This window comes from Ovis aries, chromosome 13, assembly GCF_016772045.2.
Source record: "Ovis aries strain OAR_USU_Benz2616 breed Rambouillet chromosome 13, ARS-UI_Ramb_v3.0, whole genome shotgun sequence".
Taxonomy (NCBI): Eukaryota; Metazoa; Chordata; class Mammalia; order Artiodactyla; family Bovidae; genus Ovis; species Ovis aries.
Window position 1 is genome coordinate 36,235,276 of NC_056066.1, and position 27,577 is coordinate 36,262,852.

General features: G+C 43.6%; 1 protein-coding gene and 1 long non-coding RNA gene across 3 annotated transcripts in view; both read left to right on the plus strand.

The window, feature by feature from the left end:
• The first annotated feature begins 2,126 nt into the window (after nucleotides 1–2,126).
• On the plus strand, nucleotides 2,127–3,481 carry LOC132657627 (uncharacterized). Its single transcript, XR_009596053.1, has 2 exons — nucleotides 2,127–2,322; nucleotides 3,244–3,481. It is a non-coding gene; the product is annotated as an uncharacterized LOC132657627 (long non-coding RNA).
• Nucleotides 3,482–8,371: 4,890 nt separating this feature from the next.
• The window catches only part of MKX (mohawk homeobox), a 68,879-nt gene continuing 49,673 nt past the window's right edge, over nucleotides 8,372–27,577 (plus strand). For both annotated transcript variants that reach the window (XM_012189398.4, XM_027976710.3), the window contains exons 1-5: nucleotides 8,372–8,487; nucleotides 10,625–10,891; nucleotides 12,544–12,703; nucleotides 21,521–21,674; nucleotides 22,106–22,441. In XM_012189398.4, coding sequence (XP_012044788.2) covers nucleotides 10,704–10,891; nucleotides 12,544–12,703; nucleotides 21,521–21,674; nucleotides 22,106–22,441 — 838 coding nt within the window. In that variant the 5' untranslated portion in view covers nucleotides 8,372–8,487; nucleotides 10,625–10,703. The remainder of the gene's footprint in view (nucleotides 8,488–10,624; nucleotides 10,892–12,543; nucleotides 12,704–21,520; nucleotides 21,675–22,105; nucleotides 22,442–27,577) is intronic.

Below are 27,577 nucleotides of genomic sequence, written 5' to 3' on the forward strand. Positions count from 1 at the left end.
AGATCTGAAGGAGTAGTATTAGGACATATGTCTTTTCAAGAATTATAGTGTAGTAGATGTACAATATTATATTAGGTTCAGGTATACAACATGATGATTCAATATTTGTATAGATAATGCTTCATCTAAAGTTATTATAAAATGTTAGCTATATTCCATGTGCTGTACAATATATCCTTATATCTTATTTATTTTATACACAGTAATTTGTACTTCTTTTAATACCCTACCCCGTCTCATCCCTTTACCTGCCGTCTCCCCACTGGTAACCACTAGCTCATTCTCTGTTTAGTGTTATCTGAGTCTATATCCAATTTGTTATTCATTCCTTTGTTTTATATTTTAGATACCACGTATGATATCGGACAGTTTCTCTATCTGACCTATTTCACTTATTATAATACCCTCCATGTCCATCCAAGTTATTGAAAATGAGGTCATATGTTTTGAGCAGACCACTACTGCAGGTCCAAAAAAAAAAAAATCTGGGCTATTTGTCTATTGTAAGGCTCCCCTTATCCTAGACTTTAGGTCACTTAAACAGAATAATTAATTGGCCTGACATCTTTTGCCTTTTCCCTTTCTCCCAGCCCAAGCTCCCTTCTGAGCAGTATTGTGATAGCCTACAACATCAAAGGGGTTCCCTGCTGGCTCAGTGGTAAAGAATCCCCCAGTCCATGCAAGAGATGCCAGTTTGATCCCTAAATCGAGAAGATCCCCTGGAGAAGGAAATGACAACCCACTCCAGTATTCCCGCCTGGGGAAATCTCATGGACAGAGGAGCCTGGCAGGCTACAGTGCATGGGGTCGCAAAAGAGTCGGACATGACTTAGCAACTAAACAACACAACATCAAAGCCCACTTCAGGAAGGTCAATGAACATCAAAACAAAGAGACAGAGAATTACTCAGGGCCACAAACACAGTCCAAGGTGCAGCTGCTTTCCTGTGGCTCTGTGGCCCAGACATATTGGCCAGAGTTACAACTTCTCCCCTGCAACCTCTCTCTCTCTTCAACACTTTTCCTAAAAGTGTAAAAGTGGAGGAAGGTTTAAAGAGGCCTGGACATGGGAAGGAAGAAAGATGGTGCGCTAACCTCAGTATATTTATTTATTCTTACTGTTTTGGTTGTTGCTGTTCAACAGAAGCCCTAAAATTCTCTCCTGAAACCCAGAGGTTTGGGGCATACACCTAGAAAAAGTCTGATGTAAGAGGTCAAGATGCTGTTTTTCAATCAGGATCAAATTTCTGAAATAACGATCTCTTTTTGCATGTTTTTGGGAAGGACTGTCTGTAATATGGTTACAAAATTTTTAGCAGACACACCAAATGGCCCTTCTATCATCTTCAAGGTCCCTCATGTGTTTCCACAGATGATTTGCAGATTACTGGATTCAAGCGATCTTTATATCAGACACTCTAAAACTTTTGAGATGAGGTAGGTATGTCTCCCTGTGTTTTCTTAACAGGTCTGAAAGCTAGGCAAGGATCACGTCTTTTAAAGTAAATTTAATGCAGTTGTTGGCAGGATTTTGCATACAGGTGCCCCATAAATATTGACTGCTGATTATTAAAAAAGAAAACAATGAAAAAACAGTTCAAATTTTGTGGGACTTTTTTGGTAGGGGAGGGCTAAGCCAGAAATAGTCATTCTTATCAATTAATCACTATTGTACATGACTACAAAAAACACGCATCAAAAGTCAAATATCAATACCTTAAAAGACACTTAAAATTTAAAATGTACATAGCCTCAAAACTATTGTGCGAGTAATTAGACTGATTCTCTAAACACACAGCCTGTTCGTAGGAGAGGAGAAGAGAAAGCAATTTGTCACTGCATCTCCATTCCAGTTCTTGTTTGTGGCAGCTTCTAGTCGTGCAAAAAGCACTCCTCCAAGTTCACTCAAGGTAACTAAGATCATCTTTGCAGAGGAGTGTATTACATAGGGTACTGGCTAAGTTCCTTTAATATAGCAACTTAAAGAAGAGGAAGTTTGTCTCCCAGTAGAGTCCAGAGCTCAGTAGCCTAGGTGGAGTGGGGGGAGAGAGGGGGAAGGGGAACAAACATGGTGGTGGTTTAGTCAGTCGCTAAGTTGTGTCTTGATTCTTAGGACCCCATGGACTGTAGCCTGCCAGGCTTCTCTGTCTATGGGATTCTCCAGGCAAGAATACTGAAGTGGGCTGCCATTTCCTTTTCCAGAGGATCTTCCCAAGCCAGGAATCAAACCCTGGTCTCTTGCACTGCAGGCAGATTTTTTACCAACTGAGCTACAAGGGAAGCCCACCTGGGCTCAAATCTAGTTTGCTGTCTGTTTCTAAGGTAAGAGTAGTTTCCACATCTTTAAATGGCTGGGGGAAAAAAAAGAAAGATAGCATATTTCGTGGCACATGAAAACTTTATACAATTCAATCTTCAGTGTCCATTAAATAAACTTTTACAGGAACACTGACCCACAACTCATTCACAGTCAAGTATTATCTACCGCTACTTTTTGGACTACAAATGGCAAAATAGAACAGAGAGGTTATGACCTACAAAGCCTAAAGCATTTATTATCTGGCCTTTTACAGACATAGTATGCTGAGCCCAGGCCAGGGAGCTCTAACTCAGGTGGTCCATCCAAGGCTCCAGGTTCTTTTCATCTTGCCCCTGGCTCCCCCATTTTAGAGGTTGTTTTCTGATTGGCAGATTCAGGCCACTCCCACATCCATGCCCCAGCCCTCCTTAACAAAGAACAATTAAAAAGAAGGGCAAACGAAATTTCTTTTTCAGCATGGTAAGCAGAAATTGCACATATCAGTTTTGTTCACAAGCTTTCCTTGGGTGAACTTATTCAGGTATCCTACACAGTTTGCTGTACAGCAGAAACTAACACACCACTGTAAATCACCCATGTAAATCATCCAATAAATTTTTTAAGAAAGATTCTACCCAGAGATGAAAACAAGGAGGCTGAAAGTGAAAGCAGGGAGGGTGGATAGAGGAGGGGGTGGAGTGAACCAAAAACTTGATACAGCCATGGAGTATGGATTGTAATTAAATCTTAAAATCTATTGAGTGCCTAAAAGTCCATTTTAGGTTCCAAATATGGAGAGTCATCCTTGCTTATGATGAAAAGTCTTCACGATATTTATTAAAATGGCCACTTTTTGATGTGAAGGCAAACTGATTTTTAAGCTAGAACTTCTACAAGAAATTCTCATATTTCAATGCACATGTTGAGGACAAAATGTTTTCCAGGTTCTCCTCAGGACCCATGCAGTAAAGACAGAAAATATTCTGGAATCAAGAGAAAAGATGAAGCCTCAGTTAGGGCTCCAGAGTTAACTTCCAGTCCTCTCTCAAGCTCTATGAGGTAGAAGAAGACATGAACTCACCCAGATCTCAGCTCTGCTGACTGCTTATTACAAGTATTTTCTGTACTTGTATGTACGTAATATTTTTTTAATTGCAGTGATAAAATTTTTGCATTTTTGTCCAAGTGAACTTGCCTAATTTGCGATCCTATCAAAGGTCCTCTTCTTGATGTGCTGTTTGGAGGGGGGGCATTAATTCACATTCTATAAGTATTTATGTAAGAAAAAAGATGAAGTTTCTTTTTTCAAATCACTGATGGCAGGGACTCATCACTTTTACAAAAAATGTTATGTTGCTGGTGGTTGGTTATCACTTGGTATGTTTGGAGAGCTCCAATCAGCTGTATTCTATCCTAGAGAATATGGCTGCCTGAAATTACTCTCTTGTTTCTTAGCAGGATGAAGACAGGAAAAAAAAAAAAAAAAAAAACAAACAAAAACCCAAAACCGGCAGCTTCATTCTAGAACAGTACTGAATTAGCCTTCTAAATGAGAACCATAACCAGGCTGCACATATTACTATTCTAATACTTGACATGTTCTGAAATTAGAAACAGAATAATATTGAAAGTTTGGGGAGCCCAAGACGATTTTAAAAATTTGAAGATTAAATTTATTACAGTCTATTGGGTGTAACATCTCTCAAAACCTTGTTAGATCAATCTACATATGGAAAGGAATTTACCACATATATGAGAATAGTTATTTCAAATTGATGGGGGGGAAAGCTCTTTCATAAATTCCATAGGAATAATTGACCATTCAACTGGAGAAGAAAAAAAAATCAAATTTGAGTCCTCCCTTACAACACATGCAAATTCATCCCAAAAGGATTAAGGAGCTGAGTGAAAACCATTTTTTGAAGTATTAGAAGAAAATATTGACTTTTGCATGCTTGCTAAGTTGCTACAGTTGTATCTGACTCTTTGCAACCCTATGGACTGTAGCCCACCAGGCTCCTCTGTCCATGGGATTTTCCAAGCAAGAATACTGGAGTGGGTTGCCATGTCCTCCTCAAGGGGATCTTCCCAACCCAGGGATTGAACCTATGTCTCTTATGTCTCCTGCATTGGTGGGCGGGTTCTTTACCACTAGCACCATCTGGGAAGCCCTCTATTGACCTGTGTCCATGTTTAAACTGAAGACAAAAACCAAATTAGGTAAAAGGCAGTCTTCTTAATTCACATTGTCAATATATAAACTATATATTTCATGGAAAAATGTTCTTTAAAGAACCTTTTTATAAATGAATAAGCATCTAACAAGGATATAAGCACATTTCTTCAACTAAGAAATACAAATGGCTTATAAATTAATGAAAAGTCTCTCAAACAATGAGACCTTTTTTTACTCATCATACAGACAAATGTGATGAAAACCAAACATATGAAATGCTATGCAGCATGTGAGGAAATGGAAACATTGTAGGGGTATAAGTTGGGAGAAGACTGGGGGTATAAGTTGGGGGGAAATTTCTAAGGACCTATCGAAATTTTTAAATCCTGTTTCCCCCAGTCGAGCAATGCTGCTTCTGTGTAGTTATTCCTTGAGAAACACATACATGCAGAAAGAGTCCCCTACAAGAGTATTTAATGTTTATAATAGTGAAAATTGAAAAGACTAAGTTCCTAGGAGAATGCATAAGCAGATTATGGTGCATGTCATACCAGTTAAAAAGGTGGAGTTCCATTTATATGGACCCGGCATGAAAGTTCTTTATGAAATCATTGAGTGAAGAAGCAAGTTTTAGTTTACTATTGTGTGTGTGTGTGTACGTACACATATGTAAAGTACGGTCTCATTTATTTCAAAAACTCATAAAACAAAACAATGATCTGGTTATATTTGTGTATGTCACTACATGGAGAAAAAGTTTAAAAGAATGGCCACCTCTTGGCTGTTGCCTCTCAGAAATGTGACTGGGTGGAGCTGGCTGAAGAGGAACTTTCACTTGTACTCTTTTCTTTGATGTTTGAGAGTGCATTTATGGAGAAGGCCCTCTCTGAGGGAGTTTATTCTGTGCTGTGTATGCCATTAGAGTTACATTATAAAGAAAGCAAAAATGAGATACGTTGGGGCCATCCGTTCTCCTAGTTTGCTCAGGATGTCTCTACAGCTGGTTCTCTCGCTGCTTGCTCTGTTATTTTACTTATGCACTCCAGCGTGTATCTTTACAAGTCAAACTGGCCAAGTGTGAGGAGGTCTGGCTATTTGTTTATAAATTTACCACTTTATACTATTTGGCTGGGGAGCAACAGTCATTCCCTGGCTTTGTAATTCATTACATTGCTTATAAGTAATAACTGAAAGAGAGTTTAAAAGCAATATTAGTTTCAAAAACTTTGACCAATAATTGTTCTGAAATGTCAGGTTCCTTGGTAATAAACCAAAAGGCTTATAATGAAGGCTTCTTATTTTTTTCTTTATTAGAAAGTTCAAATTACTTACATTTATAATTACACTCAAAGTTCAATAGGATGGATTAAGATTTCTGCCAAATGCTCTTACTTAACATTTTTCTAGTTTTAGCAATAGCAATTGTTACTTGCACATTAAAAAAAAAAATCGTAGTAGCATAAGGCAAGTTTGTGGAAAACTTAAAATCTGTATTTTACACTTCAGTAAATTCAGGCTAAACCAACATCAGGTTAATTAGAATTAAGATTAGGGTTCAAGTTTTGTGACTTGTGGCCTAAGTTTTCAGTTTTTCCCGCATATGTGGCCAGTATCCACAAACTACACACACTTTCTCAAATCTTCTGATAGTTCTTTCTAAGACTAAAAGTTTTACTTCTGAGGATTATAAAACAGTATTTCATATACTGGAGATTGGAATATAGCATAAGAAACTGAGTAAAATTCATTTTAGAAAAAGGTGAAATTTAAGATGACAAGTGCATCTGGATGTGGATTAAAAGAAGGAATTTCTCTCTTGCATAGAAGATGACACTTGCAAAAATAAAATTCTGGTCTATTACACAGTATACACTCGTTTGTATATTAGAGAGGGATTTTCCACACTATTTCACTTTAAAATGGACCTTCCACTGTTCTTTTTCATTTTTAAAATGGATTCCAATGATTAGGCTACAATCTAAAGGAATTACCATGTATTAATTTTTCAGTGACTTAAGACTGAGGTGTATGTTATTCCTATGACAAATGAAAAACATTTTGCAGAAAGACTTTTTGCTGTGTATATCAGATTTATAATGATCTTACATGTAAAAATGCCTCAAAAAGTCAAAATCTTTCAAATACATTTTACATTTGAGTAAATACAGTTAAGACTAAACAATGAAATTTACTTGTCCTCTACTAGACTAAATACTACAAGAAACAGTTAGGTAAGCAGTAGAATACTGTGAAATTGCAAGCAACTGCATGCATGCCTGGTGCCTTATCCAGCACAGCTGACCAAAATATATATCAGAGGGGCGTGTTACAGCCGATTCAATTCCATTATATATGGCTGATGACCACCATCAGTCACACAGTTCTTTGAAGAGAACCAGCCTCTTCTTCCTATGAATTATAAACTGGATCTGCTTTTGTTGTGAAACTTACTCCCTGCAAGTCAGTGGCTCGAATTTTATGGTGTATCCCTGACTTCAAGTCCCCACTGCGAGGTCTGTAGACCCATGACTACACTGAACCCACCCCACAAAAGTCAAGTGCAGCGCCCAGGGCAAGATGCGACAGTGCCACAAACGCATCTGGAAACGGGAACAAATGATACTATTTGTCTGCCGGATGCACACAAATTTAAACCATCGCCCCTGTCTGCTTTAGACCGGGGCACAGTCGCGTATTTCAGGGGATAACATAATGGAAAATTCGGGGGTGACCAGTGCTGGAAACAATGGCTTTAGTGTACGTTTTAACCACTTCCAGCCACATTAAAAGGAAGAGGCTTGGGTGGGCCACCGCGCCAGGCTGGCCAGCCACCTTTAGGCGAGAAAAGAACAAATGATGTCATAACTTTCAGGCTTGGGGGAAATCTACTTTCGCTCTTAAAAAAAAAAAAAAAAAGAATGAAAGGCGTCGCTGCCGCAGTAGGGCCCGCGGCGAGAACGCGCGCCGCGTCGTGGGGACCATACAGGTTGCCAGAAGCCCCAACTTCAATAGTACCTAAACTACAGCTTTCGCTCCTCTCATATTTGAGGCGATGGTGGGAAGGCAAATTTCACCTGTAAGAGAATCTGATAGGAGTCTCTCTCTCCTTGCATTGTGGCCAGGCTCGGGGTCCTTCCGAGTTCCATCCCCTTTGCTCCCCGCAGGTCCTGGCCCCGCACTCGCCGCCTCTTCCACACCTGGGTCGCCGTGGGTTGCGCACTTGGGCCCGCCTTGACCCCGCCTTGCCTCCCTCTTCTCCAGCGCTGGCCCTGGAAGGTGACTCGTGCCTGGCTTGGAGGCAGCCAGGACCGCAGAAGCCTAAGGACACGAGAAAAGGGCACAAACACCTTCTGCGATCCGCTCTCACGCGTTAGAGGCACAAACCGAGCTCTAGCTAACCTCACTCCAGCTCATCGCGAGGGGAAAAACAGGGGTGGGGGGCGCGTCGCAGGGCCCTCTTCTGCCTAGCCACGAGTGGCGAAATTTCCGGCGCTCCGGCCAGCGAGGACACAGGATGCGCACCGCAGCCGTTCGGCTCCAGAGCCTGAGCCGGGAGCTACTGCATGTTCTCCAATCGCTCCCCGAAGGGAGAAGGAAATCGCCTCTTTTGCTCTCTTCCTGCGAGGCCGAGGGATCTGGGAGCCGGGCCCGACTGGATAGGAATCTCGGGCCTGGGGATCCCCGGCGGCACCGGCTGCAGCAGCTCCTCTGCGGCGAGGGTTAACAGAGGTCCCTGCGGTGGCTTCCTCTCTCTGGCCCGGGAACGTGTATACCGCGCCCGCAGGATGTTCGCCGGCTGGGCTGGGCAGTCAGGAAACATGAGAAGGCCTCGCTATTCCTGTTCCCGGGCCGCGCGCGCCGGTCCGGGTAAATAAAGCCGCGACGCTGGCGGTGGCGGCGGTGAGCGCGCCGGAGCCCGCGCGGAAAACATGCGGCGGGGATGGGAGCACGTCTAGCCTCGACGCGGGAGAGCCAGCCGCTCTGCCGCCGGCCGCGGGCCCCACCGCGACAGGTACAGACCCGGCCGCGCCGTCCCCGCGCAGGGCCGCGGGAAGGGAGGCTCCCTCCCCTCTTTAGCAGCCCCTTCCCTCTGTGCCCTGCGCTTTGAGCTCCCGGCCCTTCCCCCACCTCCCTCTGAGGTCCTTCGGGGACGCGCCGGGGAGGGGGGTGGGGGGGTGGAGGCGGCCGAGGCTGGCTGGAGGGTCTGCGAGGAGTCGGAAAGCCCACCTGGTTGCGCCCCCTTTGCTTAAAATCGTTCGCGGGGGTTGGGCGAGGCGGATCCGAAGGGAGGGCTCTCCCCAAGCCACAGTGGAGTGAATCTGGGTAAGTGGGGAAGCGCGGGATCCGAGAGGCGGCAATGGGGACCGCGCGGGCCCCCCCGGGGAGGGTTAGGAGCGGCAGTTCACACGACCCCTGACGTCGGGGACCCAGCTCTCGGCCCTTTGCCGCGCTGGGATCTGTAGTGGGGACCTACGGGCTTGGGGCAGCGGAGAGGGTCGGCAAGGCGAACCTCGCGGCGCAATGGCCAGGGAAAACACGCCGTCGCACACAGAGGGACAGGGCTGAGGTGGGGACAGACCGCGGGCCGGGAACGAGTGTGCTTCCCAAACAGAGCAGCCTGGACGCAAATCACTAAGCGCACAGATTGTAAAAGAAAAACAAGGCGCTTCCGGATAGGGGAAAGTGGGCTGCGAGCGCGAATGTCCGCTTTCCCCGCTGCTCGCTGAGGCTGTCTGAACCCCAGACGTACCTGCGTGCGCGGGAGGGCTCGGCCCTGCCGTACAACCGGCAGCCGGCAGAGGTCTGACTCCACCTCTCCACGAACACTGCCCGCAAGCTGAAGTTTAACCGTTGCGGTCACGACCCTAAACATCGCGCGTGGCCGCTGCTGCGGTGGCCCGAGGGCGGGGCGGGGGCGTTGGCGAGCGTGGGCACCCGGCGTGTGTGCCTGGGGGTGGCGGGCGGGCGGGACGGGGTGAGGGGACGCGGATCGCGAAGCGGGGGCGGCTCGGAAGCCACGCGAGCTGTACCCTCCTCCTCACCAGGCGCGAGGCGAGGAGGTGCGGCTGCCAGGGGCGGCTGCGCGCCTCCGGGCAGCCACCCGGCTGCTCCCGGGCGGCGCAGACCGGCCCGCGAGGCTCACGCGCGGTGGGCAGAGGCTCCCAGCGGTGTCGACCCGGGAGGTGAGCTACGGACTTTTCCCCGCAGGCTCTATGGAGCGCGGACCGCGACGCCTTTCCCCCGCTCTTTTAACACCTTTTGCAACTTCTGCAATGGTTCCCGAGACCCCAGAAAGGGATGGGAGGGAAAGGACTCCGAGCTCGCGGCTCGCGCCCGCGCTGCGGAAAAGGACAGCGCTGACAACCAGCTCTGGAGGCCCGGGACTCAGGCGCCTTTGACCTGCCCGAACCCTGCGCATCCGGAGCAGCGGGAGGGGTGGCAGGAACCTCGAGGGAGGGCCGCTTAACTCCCTGAGGCCACTTAACTTTCTATCTGTGGAATCTGCTAACTTTCCCTGCCCTCACCCCCCCCCCCCCCCCCCCCAGGAGCTGTAGCTGGAAAAAAAAAAAAAGGACGCAGGGGTTTCAGCCAAACCACCCAGGATCTAGCAAACAAGCAAATCCCTGAAATCCTGTTATGCACTGGGACTCATTAACTGGCTGATGCGGTCGTTCGTGTTACCCCCAATTTTTCCTTTCTTCCAACCTTTCCTGACGAGCCCGAGTGGGAGCTCTGGGAGGCTTTAGTCTCCGATTCTGATTGAATAATCACGCACGGCCCCGCGTTGTCCTCCCACGCTTTCCGGAGTGTGCTTCATCCAGATTAAAACCAACTCTGGAAGGCTTGTTTAGGAATCACTTTCCTTTGTCAGGCGGGTAAACTGTTTCTGGCTGACATTCCTTGCGGGCTGGGAAGCCGGGGCAGAGAGGAGGGTGGGTACCAGTCCCGGGAGTGTTCGGGGGCGGTGACCCGGGTTACCCGGGAGCGATGTAACCAGGTAGGGGAAGGCGGCAGTCCCTGGGTTCAGGTGCCGCGGCGTCGCTCCTCCCCTGGGCTCCGCAGCCCCGCGCCAAGGCCAGCTTCGGACTCGGGACGCTCCGGAGTATGAGCACTCTCAGCGAGTAATGTGATTCATCTTTATCTCCTAGAACCTGAGCCCTGCGGAGCTCCTGGCGGCCCGGTCCCAAGGCGCTGCGGCCGCGCCGCGCGCCCCTGCCTGCCCGCGCCATGAACACGATCGTCTTTAACAAGCTCAGCGGCGCGGTGCTTTTTGAGGACCGCGGGGCTCCGGAGCGGGATCGGGGCGGCCGGCCCTACGGCGGCGTCCTGGACAGTCCCCACGCTCGCCCCGAAGTGGGCATTACGGACGGCCCGCCCCTCAAGGACAACCTGGGCCTGAGACACCGGAGGACCGGGTAAGCTCACTCTCCCGGGGCCCCTGCCCGCCGGCTGCCGGGAGAGGTGGGGACAGAGAGACGGGGGCGCGTTGGTGGCAACCCGGGCCTGCGGGTGAGGGGCCCAGAGTTTCCTGGGAGGACAGGTCTCCGCCACCCGGTTTCACGCACTCTCCTTTTAAGATACTAGTTCTAAGTATGGGGGTGGGGTGGGGGATCGATTCGTCAGAATAGCTCAAAAGAGGCTCGCTGGAAACGGAGGTCACCTGAAAGCGCCCCTGGGTGCTCCGAAGCCTGGACCTCAGGGATGGGGGTGGGGGTGGGGGTGACTGCCCCTCTCCGGACCGCGATGCAGTTGCGCGGCTGAGGATGAGGCAGAAAGGCCTGCTGGGGATGCACGAGCACCGGGCAGGGTCAGGCAGTAGGGGCTCCCCCGGTCAGGCCAGCCCCGCGGGCTTCCCCATCTTGTGTCACGTCAGGGCCTTGCATCCGCCAAGGTGTTGGGAAGGTCGGCTCTGCGCAGGACGCTCAGGATGCGTGCGCGGCTCGGCGGAGCCCGCCGCGAGCCCGGAGGGTGGGTGCCGCGGGCCTGGGTTTCGGTTTAGCCGGCTGAGGGCTGCGGGCGGGGTGGGAGGCGCGCAAGAGCTCGCAGGCCGCCAGCTGCTCCGGTGCAGAGGCCGTCTGCGGCCCCGCCACGTCCGGGCGACTCCGGGAGCGCCCCGCGGGGTGGGGCGGCGGGGGAGGGGCGGCGGGCGGCCGTGCTGGCCGGTCCATCTGAGAGATTGCATCAGCTGCTTGTTCTGCTGCGTTGCCTGTTAGTGAAGTAGAGATCGGGTTTCGTCAAAATGTTACTACCAGTCCTCACGGATGGAATTGGATTTCAAAGAGTTTAAAGAGGCAAAAGCCCTGGAGGTTGCGGCGCAGGCGCGCGTGCTCGCGGAGCGGCCAGAACGCGCGGGCTGCGGCGCGGCGACCCCTCCCGGAGCCGCAGAGGAGCGCAGGGCCCAGCGCCCCGGCCCGTTCTCCCTCCTTGGAAAAAAGCTCTTCCTGAGGTCTTTTTACTTTAGCAGGTGGGACAGACCTGTCCATACTTTTAAGCTCTTCCTTATGTCGTGAAAAGTCCCCAACAGTGTTTTGGGTTACTTGTTTATTTTTTCCGGTTCAGCATCTTTCCTCCACAAACCCTTTCTTGGACAGTTTCCCCTTTACCCAGAGGATCCAAGGATTCAGGGAGATTTTGCAGAGGAACAAGGGCAGGGGCCGGCCATCACCTTCTCGCTTTATTCCCACCGTCCAGTGGCGACCTTTGACCACAGACGACGGGAAGCCCCAGCGGCGGGCTTGAATCCCTGAAAGAACGTTCTTGGAGAGTTGTACACGGTCGGCGAGGCCAGGGCCCCTGGCGGGGACAGCCCTGCTGAGCAGATCTGACCACCTAATCCTCCAGCCTCTGGCTTCAGGATCTCCCCTCTCCACCCCCACCCCCTTTCAGTATAAAGCTGGTGGCCTTGTCCTGTGACTCCCTGGCCATCCGCCCTCTGGCACCGCCAATGCCTCCTCCACGTCCGCGCGCGTGTGACAGGGGTCCATGCAGGCTGAGACGCGTGCAGACACGACCCCCGGGGTCGCAGAGGAGGGCGCGGCTCACAGCCCCTCCTCTCCCGCTGTCTCAGGGCCCGGCAGAACGGCGGGAAGGTGCGGCACAAGCGGCAGGCCCTGCAGGACATGGCGCGGCCCCTGAAGCAGTGGTTGTACAAGCACCGCGACAACCCGTATCCCACCAAGACCGAGAAGATTCTCCTGGCGCTCGGCTCGCAGATGACGCTCGTGCAGGTAATCGGGGCCACGAGCCCCTGCCCCTCTCTTGGTGGGGACCGGGCGCAGGCCGCCTTTCTCCTCCCCGCTGCTGGGAAAGGACGGGCCGAGATCGGCCGGTCCGGATGCTCCTCCGGATGATGCGAGGCGGCACAGGGCAGAGTTCTAATGCGGGAAGAGCCTCCGGGTTTCCTCCCATCTTATCTCTGTTTGGTCCAGGAGGGATTGTGTGGTGTTCCTTAAGGAGGGCAGTGAAAAGTCAAGTGCAGACTTAGGAGAAGGTGTCCGGATTCTATACAAGTATAGATGGCTACGGATGGGACTACCTAGCCCCGCGGTGATTTTCAAACTTGTGTACGCGTCAGACTCCCACCCGGAGTTTGTAGTAGTCCTTGGGCGAGGACGATAATTTGCATTCTAACAAGTTCTTGGGGTGATGCTGAAGCTGCTGGCCCGACACCACACTTTGAAAGCCAGGCAGAAAGACACCCCACATCAGGGCCCCATGTTAAAGGTCAAGTACAGGATAACTTTTAAATTAACCATTCCTGACAGAGCTAGGAGGTAGATTGGAAAGGCAAGAAGTGGATTTGGGATTTTCTCTTCTTTTTCTTCTTTTTTAATAAATGACACCCAGAGCATTAGCTAGAATCCACACAGTTTTGCGGCTGTTTATCTTTCTACTCAGGATAAGAAGAGGCAGATTTCAAATGGTAGGGTTACTTGATCAAGTGTAGAGAAAGCGTGTGAGTTTGTTGCCAATCTAGTGAATTACATTGGACAAGTTTTTCCCCTCCATAACCGTATCACAAGCTTGGGGAAATAGGTAGAGCTCTTATCAGCATTTTGTAGATGATGTAATCAAGGCAGGAAGAAGTTGTGTTCCTAGGGGTAGGGAAGGCCTGGAAATAATGTAATTCTATATCAAGTGCTCTTTCCATCACACAAGTTTTCTTTCATAAATGTAGTAAGATAAACTTTTATGCATCAAACAAAGCATTTAACAGAAAAAAAGGAGGAGGAGGAGGCGCTAAATGAGCCAAGAAATCTCATGCATTATAGTAGCACTGCATCACTGCATGGTGAAATTTTGGTCATTCCATGAAAGTTATCGTGAGAACCCCCAAATAAAAGGGAATATTTAACTATTAGATAACAAAGATTTCTTTCCAGAGTGTAAGATTGTCCTTTTAGGAATTACTAGAAAGTTTGACAAAGCATGAAAATTGACTTGTATTCAGCCTTATTAAAACTGTAATATGCATTTTCTGCTTATTTTCAGAGTATGATTGTAGAGAAAAACATCTGTTTTGCTTTATATTAACAGGCAATAGTATTAATAGTGATTTGCTGCAGCACTGGAGGGGAAAATTAATTTAGTGTTCTTGGCTTAATATACATTTAACATAAAACTATGATTTTTTATTTTAACATAAACTAGTGATGTTCAAAATTAGTTTTTAAATAAATTATTCCAATCAGAAAAACTTGACTTAAGAAAACAAATGCATGTGTTCAGATTTCAGTTTAAACTGGTATGTTATTTATTTTGAAAATACACTACTTTATAGAGCTGTATGAATATTTCACTCTGATGTCAACAGTAAAGCATTAGATTATTGATTATATAGTTCCATATTTAATACTTGCCATTCTTTCAGACAGAAAGCAAAAAGTGTTTATGACATAGTTAGGACATTTTAAAACATGAAATGTATTTGTCATTAGCAGAGACATTTAAATTTTTATGTGCAATAGTTTTTTGAACTACAACAGAAATAGTTATTTTTTAATACAAAATCAAATTGTTTTCTACCTAAAATGGTCATTCAAATGCAGTTAACAATTCTTTTTGTGTTAAGATCTTGGTAAAACTATTGCATTTTTCTAATTTACATGAAGTTTTTATTCAATGTATGAAAACTTTTGCCATAATTTTTTTTATTACACTATAGTCTTCAGAAAATAAAATGCACACAAATATGTAATTTTTAAATGGGGCAGAGATACTTGTTTATAATTATAATTGATACCCATTTAATGATTTCAAGTTTTATAGTAAATGAAGTTAGTTTCTAAAACATTAAAGTGATAAATAGAAAAATTCAAAATGTATAGAATGACCAAGGGACCCTTATATAGCATTCAGTTTGGATCTAGTTATTCTCAATTAGGCACAATGGAATGTCTATCAAAGAAAAATATATATTTATGAATATAAGGAGTTTGTATAAGTCAAACATGTATTAAACATCCAAAGCAAATTTTGGCTCTGTGGAAACCAAATAAATTATATCAATGCCTTTTACTTCTGGGGGAAAAATGTCAAGCTGTGATCTGAATAAAGCTTTTTGAGCCCTGGAAATTAGACTTGTTTCAGGAGTCAGGTTCTCACATTGAATCAATTTCTCCTATTCACTCAAGTGATCATGTCTTATCCATCTTCGTCTTCCCATTTCACCCTAGTCCAGTACTTTCCATGTAGTAAACTGTTCATACGTGTTTGAATAGGTTTTAATGGGGGAATACTGCTGGAATCACCATGTGACTTGCCCAGACATATTTCTGAAAACTGGAGAATGTTTTGAAATCAGAGGAAGATATTCTGGTTTGAAAATTTATGTCATTGTAGGAAATACATGGACAGCAGCAGAAAATGAATGAATTATATTTAATGATATATGCTGGTTCTACAGAACAAGCATGTAACTGACATTATTTTTGGTTTATCTAGAAATATGTCATATTTTATGTCTATAGACAAATATGGAATTTTTCCTTTATTTCTGGCTCCAGACTGTATTTTTTGTTTATTATAATACTTCTTGTCTCTGCTTCTCCTAATTTATATTAAGTTGTCAGCATAGTTATTTATTCATTAACTATAAGAGTGTCATATTTTTGAAAATTTCTTTTACACTTAATATTTCCCTTTTGGTTGTGTTGTCAATCTCTCAAACTTTTCATAAGAAGTGCTTTTGCCTTATTTTGCTACTCTGAAGGGTATAAAACCTGATCGGTCATCTCCATTAAGCCTAGAAACAAAAAAGCTGAAACTTTAATGGAGGGAATGTTTTAGGATCACATAAGTTACTTTTTCCAATAAATAGAAGCTCTAAAGGACATTAAACAAGACTACATTTTGTTCATCCCTGGAAGATGAAGCAGAGAGAGGTATTTACGCAAACTTCATCTTTTTCTACCCACTAGACTTGTCAACTTGTCTTAATTAGTTATAACTGTTTGTGTTATTAATCTGCTATCTTCCTAATAAGATATAAGGATTTTTATAAAAAATTAACAGGAAGATGATTTGTGTACGTGTTTTGACTTTAACCAACCAAAACAATTCCATTGTGCTTATTTCCTATGACTGACTATTGTTCAAACATTGTAAAAATACACTCTCTACTCTCAAAATATAAACAACTTTATTGTGGAATAACAAGTATGTGATTGGGGTTTTGTGTTATTGTAGGATGTGGAGCTTACCCAGGCAATAACTGACTCTGAAGAAGTTTTTCAAAGAAGGGCAAATGGGGGCTGTACCTGGTTTCAATATTTCCCATTGCTTATGCATGTATATTTTAAAAATATTTTTTCTGGATTATAAGAGTGAAATGATTTTTTTTTTTCAGATAACAATACAGAGTGCAATGCAAGTAGAGTTTGAGACTGTATTTAGTGATTGGATGTTAATGCTCCCTTCACTTAACTGAAGTGAAGTGAAGTGAATTGAAAGTCGCTCAGATGTCCGACTCTTTGCGACCCCATGGCCTGTACAGTCCATGGAATTCTCCAGGCCAGAATACTGGAGTGGGTAGCCTTTCCCTTCTCCAGGGGATCTTCCCAACCCAGTGAGAGAGAACCCAGGACTCCCACATTGCAGGTAGATTCTTTACCAGCTGAGCCTCGAGGGAAGCCCAACAACACTGGAGTGGATAGCCTATCCCTTCTCCAGCAGATCTTCCTGACCCAGGAATCAAACCAGGGTCTCCTGCATTGCAGGGAGATTCTTTACCAACTGAGCTATCAGGGAAGCCATACACTTATAGTAGATGTTCCAAATTCCTGTCATATAGTCATGTATCATTTGGTGAAATCTGCTATATTGCAAGATTTTGCCTCCGTGTTGACATAGCTTTTGCTTAATATTGAATGTGTCTGCTGAGATATGTATGCAGTTATCAACTGCAAGGCCTATGGCTAATGTTAAATTTTCAAAACAATCTCAGATTGGTCCTGCATTCTTCTTCTTCTTCTTTTTTTTTTTTAGACATTCTGGGTCTTTGTTGCTATGCATGGGCTTTCTCTAGTTGTGGTGAGCAGGAGCTATTCTCTATTTGTGGTGCACAGGCTTCTCTTTACAGTGGTTTATCTTGTTTGAGAGCACAGGCTCTAGGATACTCTGGCTTCAGTAGTTGCCATGCATGGTCTTAGTTGCCTTGAGACTAGTGGGATCTTCCTGGACCAGGGATTGAACCCACTTCCCCTGTATTGGCAGGCAGATTTCTTAACCACTGGACCACCAGGGAAGTCCTCTTCAAATAGGAAAAGGAGTACATCAAGGCTGTATATTGTCGCCCTGCTTATTTAACTTATATGCAGAGTACATCATGAGAAACGCTGGGCTGGAAGAAGCACAAGCTGGAATCAAGATTGCCAGAAGAAATATCAATAACCTCAGATATGCAGATGACACCACCCTTATGGCAGAAAGTGAAGAGGAACTAAAGAGCCTCTTGATGAAAGTGAAAGAGGAGAGTGAAAAAGTTGGCTTAAAGCTCAACATTCAGAAAATGAAGATCATGGCATCTGGTCCTATCACTTCATGGGAAATAAATGGGGAAACAGTGGAAACAGTGTCAGACTTTATTTTTGGGGGCTCCAAAATCACTGCAGATGGTGATTGCAGCCATGAAATTAAAAGATGCTTACTCCTTGGAAGGAAAGTTATGACCAACCTAGATAGCATATTCAAAAGCAGAGACATTACTTTGTCAACAAAGGTCCGCCTAGTCAAGGCTATGGTTTTTCCAGTAGTCATGTATGGATGTGAAAGTTGGACTGTGAAGAAAGCTGAGCACCGAAGAATTGATGCTTTTGAACTGTAGTGTTGGAGAAGACTCTTGAGAGTCCCTTGGACTGCAAGGAGATCCATCCAGTCTGTCTAAAGGAGATCAGCCCTGGGATTTCTTTGGAAGGAATGATGCCAAAGCTGAAGCTCCAGTACTTTGGCCACCTCATGCAAAGAGTTGACTCATTGGAAAAGACTCTGATGCTGGGAGGGATTGGGGGCAGGAGGAGAAGGGAACGACAGAGGATGAGATGGCTGGATGGCATCACCGACTCGATGGATATGAGTTTGGGTGAACTCTGGGAGTTGGTGATGGATAGGGAGGCCTGGCATGCTGCAATTCATAGGGTCGCAAAGAGTTGGACACAACTGAGCAACTGAACTGAGAACTAACTACATGATGTAAAAATGAGGTGTTCAATATTTCAGTAGAGTGACTGCTTCTACTGCAGCTGCTGCTGCTAAGTCGCTTCAGTCGTGTCCGACTCTGTGGACCCCATAGATGGCAGCCCACCAGGCTCCCTTGTCCCTGGGATTCTCCAAGCAAGAACACTGGAGTGGGTTGCCATTTCCTTCTCCAATGCATGAAAGTGAAAAGTGACAGTGAAGTTGCTCAGTCGTGTCCAACCCCATGGACTGTAGCCCACCAGGCTCCTCCGTCCATGGGATTTTCCAGAGCTGGCAAGGATGTCAGGAACCATGAAATTCTGAAAAGTTGAATGACTTATCTAAACTCACACAGCCTGTTTTTGGCAAAGTCAAAAAAGGAAACCAGGGCTCTTTCTGTTACACTACAGTTGGAGGATGAAAGTGAAGTAGCTCAGTCGTGTCCGACTCTTTGCGACCCCATGGACTGTAGCCCACCAGGCTCCTCCATCCATGGGATTCTCCAGGCAGGAATACTGGAATAAGTTGCCATTTCCTTCTCCAGGGAATCTTCCCGACCCAGGGATCGAACCCAGGTCTCCCACATTTCAGGCAGATGCACCAGGGAACCTCTGACCCACCAAGGAAGCCCAGGAAATGAGTGAGGATTTGAGTATGATTGAGTATGATTTAAGTAATTAAGTATCATTTAAGTAATTAAATCATAACAGTGCATCATCACTTTAATTTGATGGCGGTTTGTAAGATCTATTCATGTGGGCAGAAAGAAAGATACGGAAGTTCAAAAAATAATGTTCTAAATGTTCTAGTTAGTACTGACGAGGACATGGACGAACATTTTGGCCATGACCTGGAGAATCGAGAGAGGTTTGAGAAAAAATTGACCAGGCATTTCATACCTCCATAGTGCAGGTTCACCCGGGTGCCATTATCAATCTCTTCACTGCTAGTCCTTCTGTGTGTGTAGGGGACAAAGTTTATTCATTCCTAACACTTAACACCATGGCATACAAGACCTTCTCAGTGTGTATGTGTTGAATGAATAGCCCCAGGAGTTTTCTGTTTGTAGAGGCTGGAGGAGATGGAGAATTTGAAGTCGGGCTAAAACCATAGTAATAATAGCACAGTTTGGCAGGAAGAGTGGTTGGTGGTGTCCAAGGCTTCTGAAATGCCATGGTGAGGTAGTTACACCACTGCTCATAAATTTGAGGACAATCATCATTGCTTAAGACACAAAGGTAGGTTAACATTGAACATATGTATATTATATATGAATTGAATATATGTATTATGTATGATATGGTTTGTGTATATATAAACTGGGATAGACTACCTTGTTTTACCCATGGGGGGAAAAAGAAAATGAGTTATAGATTTCTTTTTAAAAGTAGGATTCACCACAGGTTCATTCAATAATTAACACTTGAGTAATGCACCCAAAAAAAAAAAAAAAAAGGTGTATTTATAGATTAAGTATTAAAAAAAAAAAAGAAAGAAATTCCAGAGCAAGTACCACCACACAAACCATTAATATACTGTGGGATCATGTTATAGAAAAAATTGACAGAAAGACATAATCTTCTTCCCACATTTCATCCTTTTAAAGGCAAATATTGGCTTTTCAGGTTTTTAATATCTATATATTTGGATGAGAACATGATATTTAAAAAGAAATGTCAAGTGTCATTTTAGCCTCTAGAAATTGTGTCCAGCTCTTTGCAAAATTGTGTCCAGCTCTTTGCAACCCCATGGACTGTCGTCTGCCAGGCTCCTCTATCCGAGGGTTTTTCCAGGCAAGAATACCAGAGTGGGTAACCATTCCCTTCTTGGGGGATCTTCCCGACCCAGGGATTGAACCCAGGTCTCCTGCATTGCAGGCAGATTCTTTACCATCTGAGCCACCAGGGAAGCCCTCCAGAAATCCAGCAGCACCTTAAACAAAAGCAATGGGACTAACTGTATTTTACAGTATTCATTTCTTTGCCATCACCTATTCAGAAGCACTTAATTTTTAGCTTAAAGCTGGGTGTTATTTGCCTTTTTCTCTCTCTGGTTGTCTGATTGCTCTCTCTCTGCTTTGCCAGTTGCTACCTCCTTAATTGCTAGAGGTTTCCAGGGTTTGTTCCTTGACTTTCTTTTCATTCTACCTACTGTCACAACCTCAGCTCTCACTTCTGTGCATTTGACCCAAATCTGATCTTCCTTGCCCTTGAATCTCAGATGGCCTCTTTATTTTCTCACTGGCACATTTCACCTGTATGCTCTTCTGGTACCTCAAGCTAAATGTTCCCAGACCAAACCCATCATTTCACCCTCAAACAATTCTTCCTTCCTCAGAATGGCACTGTCTTCTCTTCTTACATAAGTTTGATAACTCAACGACATCTCTAATTCTTCTCTCTTATTTACCTCCCATAATGTCTCTGTAATTTGATTTCTGTTGTTCCAAGTCTGTACTGGAAACATACTTCTCCCCCCCCCCCATTATCCCTGACATATTCCTTCAAAGTGTAATTTCACGAACTCTTGAGTCACATGAAAGTAACCCCTCCTTCTGTTTCACTGCTGTAACATTTTATTTTAATGCATCTTAAGCCAATTACCTTCTTTCCTATATTAGAATTATTTTTTTGATTATAGTTGATTTACAATGTCTTAATTATTGCTGTACACCAAAGTGATTCTGTTATAGACATATATATGTATTCTGTTTATATGTTACAGACATGTATATATATATTCTGTTTATATGTTACAGACATATACGTATTCCATTATAGACATAAATATATGTATTCCTTGATTCTGTTTTTATTTCATTGTTTTGTTCACGTGTCATTTTTTGGGTTCCACATATAAGTGATATCATATGGTATTTGTCTTTCTTTTTCTGACTTTCTTCACTTAGTTTGATTATCTCTGGGTCCATCCATGTGGTTGCAAATGGCATTTTTCTTTTTTTATGGCTGAGTAATATTCCATTGTGTATATGTACTATATCTTCCTTATCCATTTCTCTGTTGATGGACATTTAAGTTGCTTCCATGTCTTGGCAATAGTGAATAGATTTTAGAGTTATTTGTGTATTCTCCTACCTCTCTTACTAGCCTCAAAATTTTAGGGCAAAGTCCTTTAATATGTTTTTATTCCCAGGATATAGTGTACAGTCTGTACTAGTGTTCAGTCTGTACAGTGAGGGCTTAGCACATTTGTTGAATGAATGAATGAACAGATATTAATTCCAGTACTGTTATGTCTGAGAATATGTAATGATCAGAGATTATAAGAGAGGCTTAGGTCCTTTCTGGGAAAGTAACTATATGATGGATAATTTTTTATGTTGTGTTAACTGAGAAATAAAACCTTTTTAGGTGTCAAATTGGTTTGCTAATGCAAGACGTCGGCTTAAGAATACTGTTCGACAGCCAGACTTAAGCTGGGCCTTAAGAATAAAGTTATACAACAAGTATGTTCAAGGGAATGCTGAGCGGCTCAGTGTGAGCAGTGATGACTCCTGTTCTGAAGGTTTGTTGATATTTTTATCTTGGTTTCTTTACTCTGCCTCTGTAAGGAGTCATTCACCTCAATTCCTATTTCTAAGGTCGATCCCACAAAACATAATGCTGTCATAATGGTTCTTTTTTATTGCACAGGGTAACTTGACTTTTATAATACTATAAATGACCAACCAGATTATGGCTGTTTCCTCTTGTTCATAGATTTATCATGTGTCAGAATAACATTTTCTGTGACATTTATTAACATTAAAATACCAAAGGGAGAAATTACTTAGATTCCTGCTTTTCTTAGCCTAAAAATTAATCCTAAATATCAAAGATAACTTTACGTACTTTAAATATTCTTCCTATATGTATATTTTAAATCATTAAATATAACAATTGGGTGTCTGGGGAAAAGTACGTGTAAGAACTACCTAGTGGTATTTTCCTTCTTAGATGGAGAAAACCCTCCACGAAACCACATGAATGACGGAGGCTATAGTAATCCAGTTCACCATCCCGTGATTAAAAGTGAGAGCTCAGTCATAAAGGCTGGAGTACGGCCAGAGTCACGAGCCAGTGAGGACTACGTATCGCCCCCCAAATACAAGAGCAGCTTGTTGAATCGTTACCTTAACGACTCTTTGAGACACGTCATGGTCACAAATGCAGCCATGATGGGAAAGACAAGGCAAAGAAACCATTCGGGGTCTTTTAGTTCCAATGAGTTTGAGGAAGAGTTGGTATCTCCCTCGTCGTCGGAAACGGAAGGCAACTTTGTCTACCGCACGGGTAAGTCTGTGCTTTTCGTGATAACCTTGTTTAAGCAGAATGAAGGCTGCAGCAGATGGCCTTCTTTCTACAGGTGTCAAGACATAATTTTTATAGCCTGCATATCAGATTTGCACATATGGCCCATAATTCAATTTGAAACCTTTCATTTTGTTCTTCATCAGCAGGTACACTTATTAGCAGATGATGGTCTACTGGGAAGTTTTCATCCTCAGTGAAGATCTTCAGTCTTAGCAATAAACATACTTAGAGGAGATAAATGTTGGCTTTAAGAATAAATTATAATGGAGGAATGTCCCAGATCGTAACTAGCCATGCGAATATTTTGCATTCTATCTTTTCTCTTAAAGTATTTGATTGCTTATATTGATGGAAAATGAATATAAACTAGCATGGGTGGCGAGATGTTTGTGAAGGAAAAGTGCCTTAAATTGCTTTGGAAATCTTACTTTTATTTCTGAAAAGCACAGGTAGGGCTGATAAATAGCTTTGAAATCTTTACTTTTAGTTCAGAAAAAATGAATCAATTTCTACCTGTCCTCAGCTTTCAGATGGAGTGGCAAGCTTGGTAAAATTTTCTGTCTTGACTTCAATTCCCCCAGAGCTTTGCATGTAAAGAGTGTTTGAGCAAGTTTGCTTCAGGACAAAGGATTGTGTGTGCCCTATATCTGGTACAGGTAGAGTCCACGTCCTGAAAATGCCAGGCAGTGAGATTTAGAAATGCTCCCCCGAGAATTAACTTCAGGAAGCGTGGAGTCCAGCTGTATTATGTCACAGATAAGAAAGCCCAGACGAGGAACAGACAGCTAATGACTCTTCTATAGATCAGCAGTGCAGCTGAGCCTGCACCAGAGGTCTGAGGAGTGTAATTACTGCTAGACTGCTGTTACTGTTATTGTTACACATGTTGTCACCAGTCAATAATTGAATATTTGTGATACACTAGGTTCTATGCTAAATACTATGCCTGTACTACTACCCGGAGTCCTTAGAATATCAAGAAGCCTGATATATAAACAATAGAGCTTTATAAAGACATTTAAAGTTGGTCTGCTGAATATATCCTTAAGGTTATTTAGTCATAAATCTGATTTTCAAGTGTCTATAAATATGTACAAGATACACTATCTATGAGGATTCAGAAGATGTTGCAATACATTTTTGATGACTTAATCCCATTTTCTGTTTGTATCTCCAAATCTGACAATGAAAACATCTCCAGATGCTCGGAAATACATAGGCTTGTAAGTAATAATTGTGTCTAGGAAGAAGTAAAACATACAATAAAAGATAAATTAGCCAAAAACAAAAAAGTTCAAACTATCTGTTAATACCTAACTGGTGTGGCCAGACCAGAACTTATAATTCAGAATGTTTATTTTCAGAAAAAGGAAAAAAAATCAAGTCATTCAAGTACAGATAATTGATAAAGGAATAAACAGAAAACAAAAAATGGTAAAATAAAGACTAAAAAACAGATAAATAAATCAAGAATTGGCTCTTTGAAGTCAGTAGTAAAAGAAATAAGCAAAAATTAACTCAAATTAAAGTTGGAAGTGAGAAAGAGGATATAGCAATCAACATATTTTTGATTAAAATAATAGTTTAAAAACTTATTATAAAGTACTATACACAATCATTTGACAATATACTGTATGCAAATGTATGGATTAAGTGAATTGCTATTATCCACATGAATTGTTAATTCATAGTAAGAAAACTTTTAAATGACTGCTAATGCAGGAAAAATTAAGGTTTTTAGTAAACTCAGTTCCCAAATGCTTGATAAAGCTATTGGATTTCTTTTTTAAACTTTAAAGAAATAATTAATTCCTATGCTTTATATATGTTTCTGGAACATATAAAAACATGGGAAGTATCTCAATTTTTAAAAATGTAAATGTTTTCCTAACCTCAAACCAGATTAAGACAGCATAAAGTCAAAATTTTTATTTGTGGTGCTGATACTGACTATGAAACAAAATGGGAAATATTGATAATCATCTAATGTTAAGTGGAAAAATTTTAATTGAGGATGCCCTGAATATGACAAGTGTGTATGGACAAGACAAGAAAGGTAAAAACAATAAAAATTACAGTTGAATGAGGTGGGGTAATTGAGATCTGTTCTTTAAAAAGTTTTTTTCTTTTTCCTTGTAAATTTATGTTGCCCAGTAAAAACAAGGTCATGTGCCTGTGAAATTTCCCCAGCGTGGGTGGGTCTTCTGAAAATGCAAGCTCTTTTCAAAGGTGACAAAATTTAAAATCAGAGAGGGACTAACATCCTGTACAGTCGATGCTTTTCAAAGTGAAATGGCCTGGCCATTTATTTTTATTAAAGCATTCCAGATGCACTTGGTTCAGGTTATGGACTATTCATTTGCCAAATTCTATTTTTAAATAAAAACCTATCTTTTAGTTATGCAAGCAATGAGATCACAGCCTAGACACATAAGCTTCTGGTTTCTCATGCATGGGTATAAGCTTTAAAAGAACAGAATAAAATTGTAGAGTTTGTGGGTGGAAAATGAAGCAAGAGGGGTTGGTCTAAGACTGGTCTACTAAATTTCAAAACACCAAATGACTGTCTTCTGTGAAAACTGACAATGTTGCTGCAGTTGTCGCTGGGTTAGCAGTCATGCATGAGTAGTAGAACAGGGAATTTCAATAAATACTTTCTGAGCAACTGCTTTGGTTTTCCCTGGCACACAGGCTTGTTCTGAATTTCTTCAGTTCTTTCTGATTGTATCTTTTTTCCTCACCTTAACAGCAAACTTCTAAGACTGCTGTTAAACACCCCTTCTCCCACCCTAGTTCTATAGGAGTAGATGACCTACTCAGAAGAGATCACCTTTAAATACAGTTTATTGATTTATCTGTGCTTAGAAATTGTATCCATTTCTTCCACCCGTTTTTGTAAGACAGCTGCAATCTCATGATGCATTTCATGAAATATACGGAGGCAAAAAGCCAAGTGAAAGAGTTGGTTTTTGGAAGGGCAATCACTGAATTTCGTTTCCCTTGTTAAATTCTAGGAGGGAGAAGTCTGGAAGATCATAAAGCAGTAATCCTAATTGAAGATATTACTAGACACCATCCAAGTAGATACAAACTTGGTTTAAAAAGTTTTACGTAGATATTAAATATTTCTCTGTAATCTTCAATCTACCACATCATGTAGGAATAAAAGATATTTTTTCAGGGGCATAGCAGGCTATCAATAAGTATTCTGATGGCTTCCCTGTTGGCTCTGCTGGTAAAGAACCCGCCTGCCAATGCAGAAGACAAAAGACACGCGGGTTTGATCCCTAGGTTGGAAATGTCCCCTGGAGAAGGAAGTGGCAACCCGCTCCAGTATTCTTGCCTGGAAAATTCCATGGACAGAGGAACCTGGTGGGCTATACAGTTCATGGGGTCGCAAAGAGTCAGACATGACTGAGCTCTTTCTCTCTCTCTCTCTCTCTCTCTCTCTCTCTCTCTCTCTCTCTCTCTCACACACACACACACACACGCATTCTGACAGCAGCAATCATAACAGAATTGATCAGAATTATTAAGGTTATTCCTTCTAAATAGAATTAAGTAATATGCAAGGAAATCTAGGCACTCAGTCTCATCTGTTCAGTGAAGCCATCTAAATTAAAATCACAGTCCTCTTCATCATGCTGGGTTAAGTGTTAGCTGCTCTGCTGCTGCTGCTGCTAAGTCACTTCAGTCGCATCTGACTCTGTGCGACCCCAGAGATGACAGCCCACCAGGCTCCCCCGTCCCTGGGATTCTCCAGGCAAGAACACTGGAGTGGGTTGTCATTTCCTTCTCCAATGCAGGAAAGTGAAAAGTGAAAGTGAAGTCGCTCAGTCGTGTCCAACTCCTAGCGACCCCATGGACTGCAGCCTACCAGGCTTCTCCTTCCATGGGACTTTCCAGGCAAGAGTACTGGAGTGGGGTGCCATTCCAATGGTAATTTTCAGATATCGGACGGAGTAACTTCCCATTGCAAACTGCCCTCCAGGTCTCTAGTCCTTGGATGGGTCTGCTCTCAGAGACATCAGGATAAGGGCTGTAGCTTCATGCCCAGCTCCATTCCTTTTCACTCGGTAGTTGAACTTCTCCAAATGGGATCATCTGTGAACATCTGTAGCATCTTCCAGAGGACGTCCTCGTAGAGCCTTTCCTAACTTGGATTCGAGTTTAATTTACCCTCCAAACCAAGCCTGTGAAATCTCCTTCTTCAGTGAAGAAGAGAGGAGTCACTTCTAAGAAGTATGCTTGATGAGGGGAAGGACAGGCAAGTCTTGAAATAAAATGTGTGAACCTCCCTGCTCTGTCACTGGCATGCAGACAAGTTCCTATCCTGCTGTTTCTTTTCGCAGCTCACAAGTGATCAGCTTATAAATGGCTAGTGCATGCTAATGATTACTCTCTGAGCCCCGCTGCCTCCCCAGTATGTGATTCATAAATTTACTCTGCTCCCTAAAGCCTGAATGTTTCAACTTTATCTTATTAAACTGCCTGAAATCCCTCTTAATTATACACGTCTGGTATAGCAAAAACATACTGGTGGAGAGAACTCTTTTCTATATTAGTGTGAATTAACCAGATTCGCTTTCCCTCCACTTGATGAAGGTGAATATCCCTGAAGCAGTGGAGATTTTGATGGAAAGAAGAAAGAAATCATTTATTTCGTAAACCAGACTCTTTGGGAGGAAATGTCCATTTGAATGGCCTGCAAAATGAGGGAACTAGGGATTTTGGTTACTGGGGAAAGACAAACTAAGCAGCAGAAAGTAAATCTGTGAGGACGCAAGGCTAAATGCCATTTCCAAATTTTGTTCTTGGCTAATGATGACCCCAGGAGGTGGGGAGTGGGGGTGGTGGTGGAGATGTTCTTTTTCGCTCTCTTCCTGCATACATGTGTACTTTAGAAATTAAGCTGGTATTTTTCATAGTGAAACATAGGGATGCTCATGGGTTGACTAAACCATTGGATTAACCTGGGATTTAACTGTAATCTATATAGCATAGTTTCTTTGGAGAAATGGCAGTCTCCGTTCTCAACTGCTGACTTCACAGTGTACTTCTGGGACACAGTACGAGGTGTCCTTCAGGCATTCACATCACATACCAAAAACACTC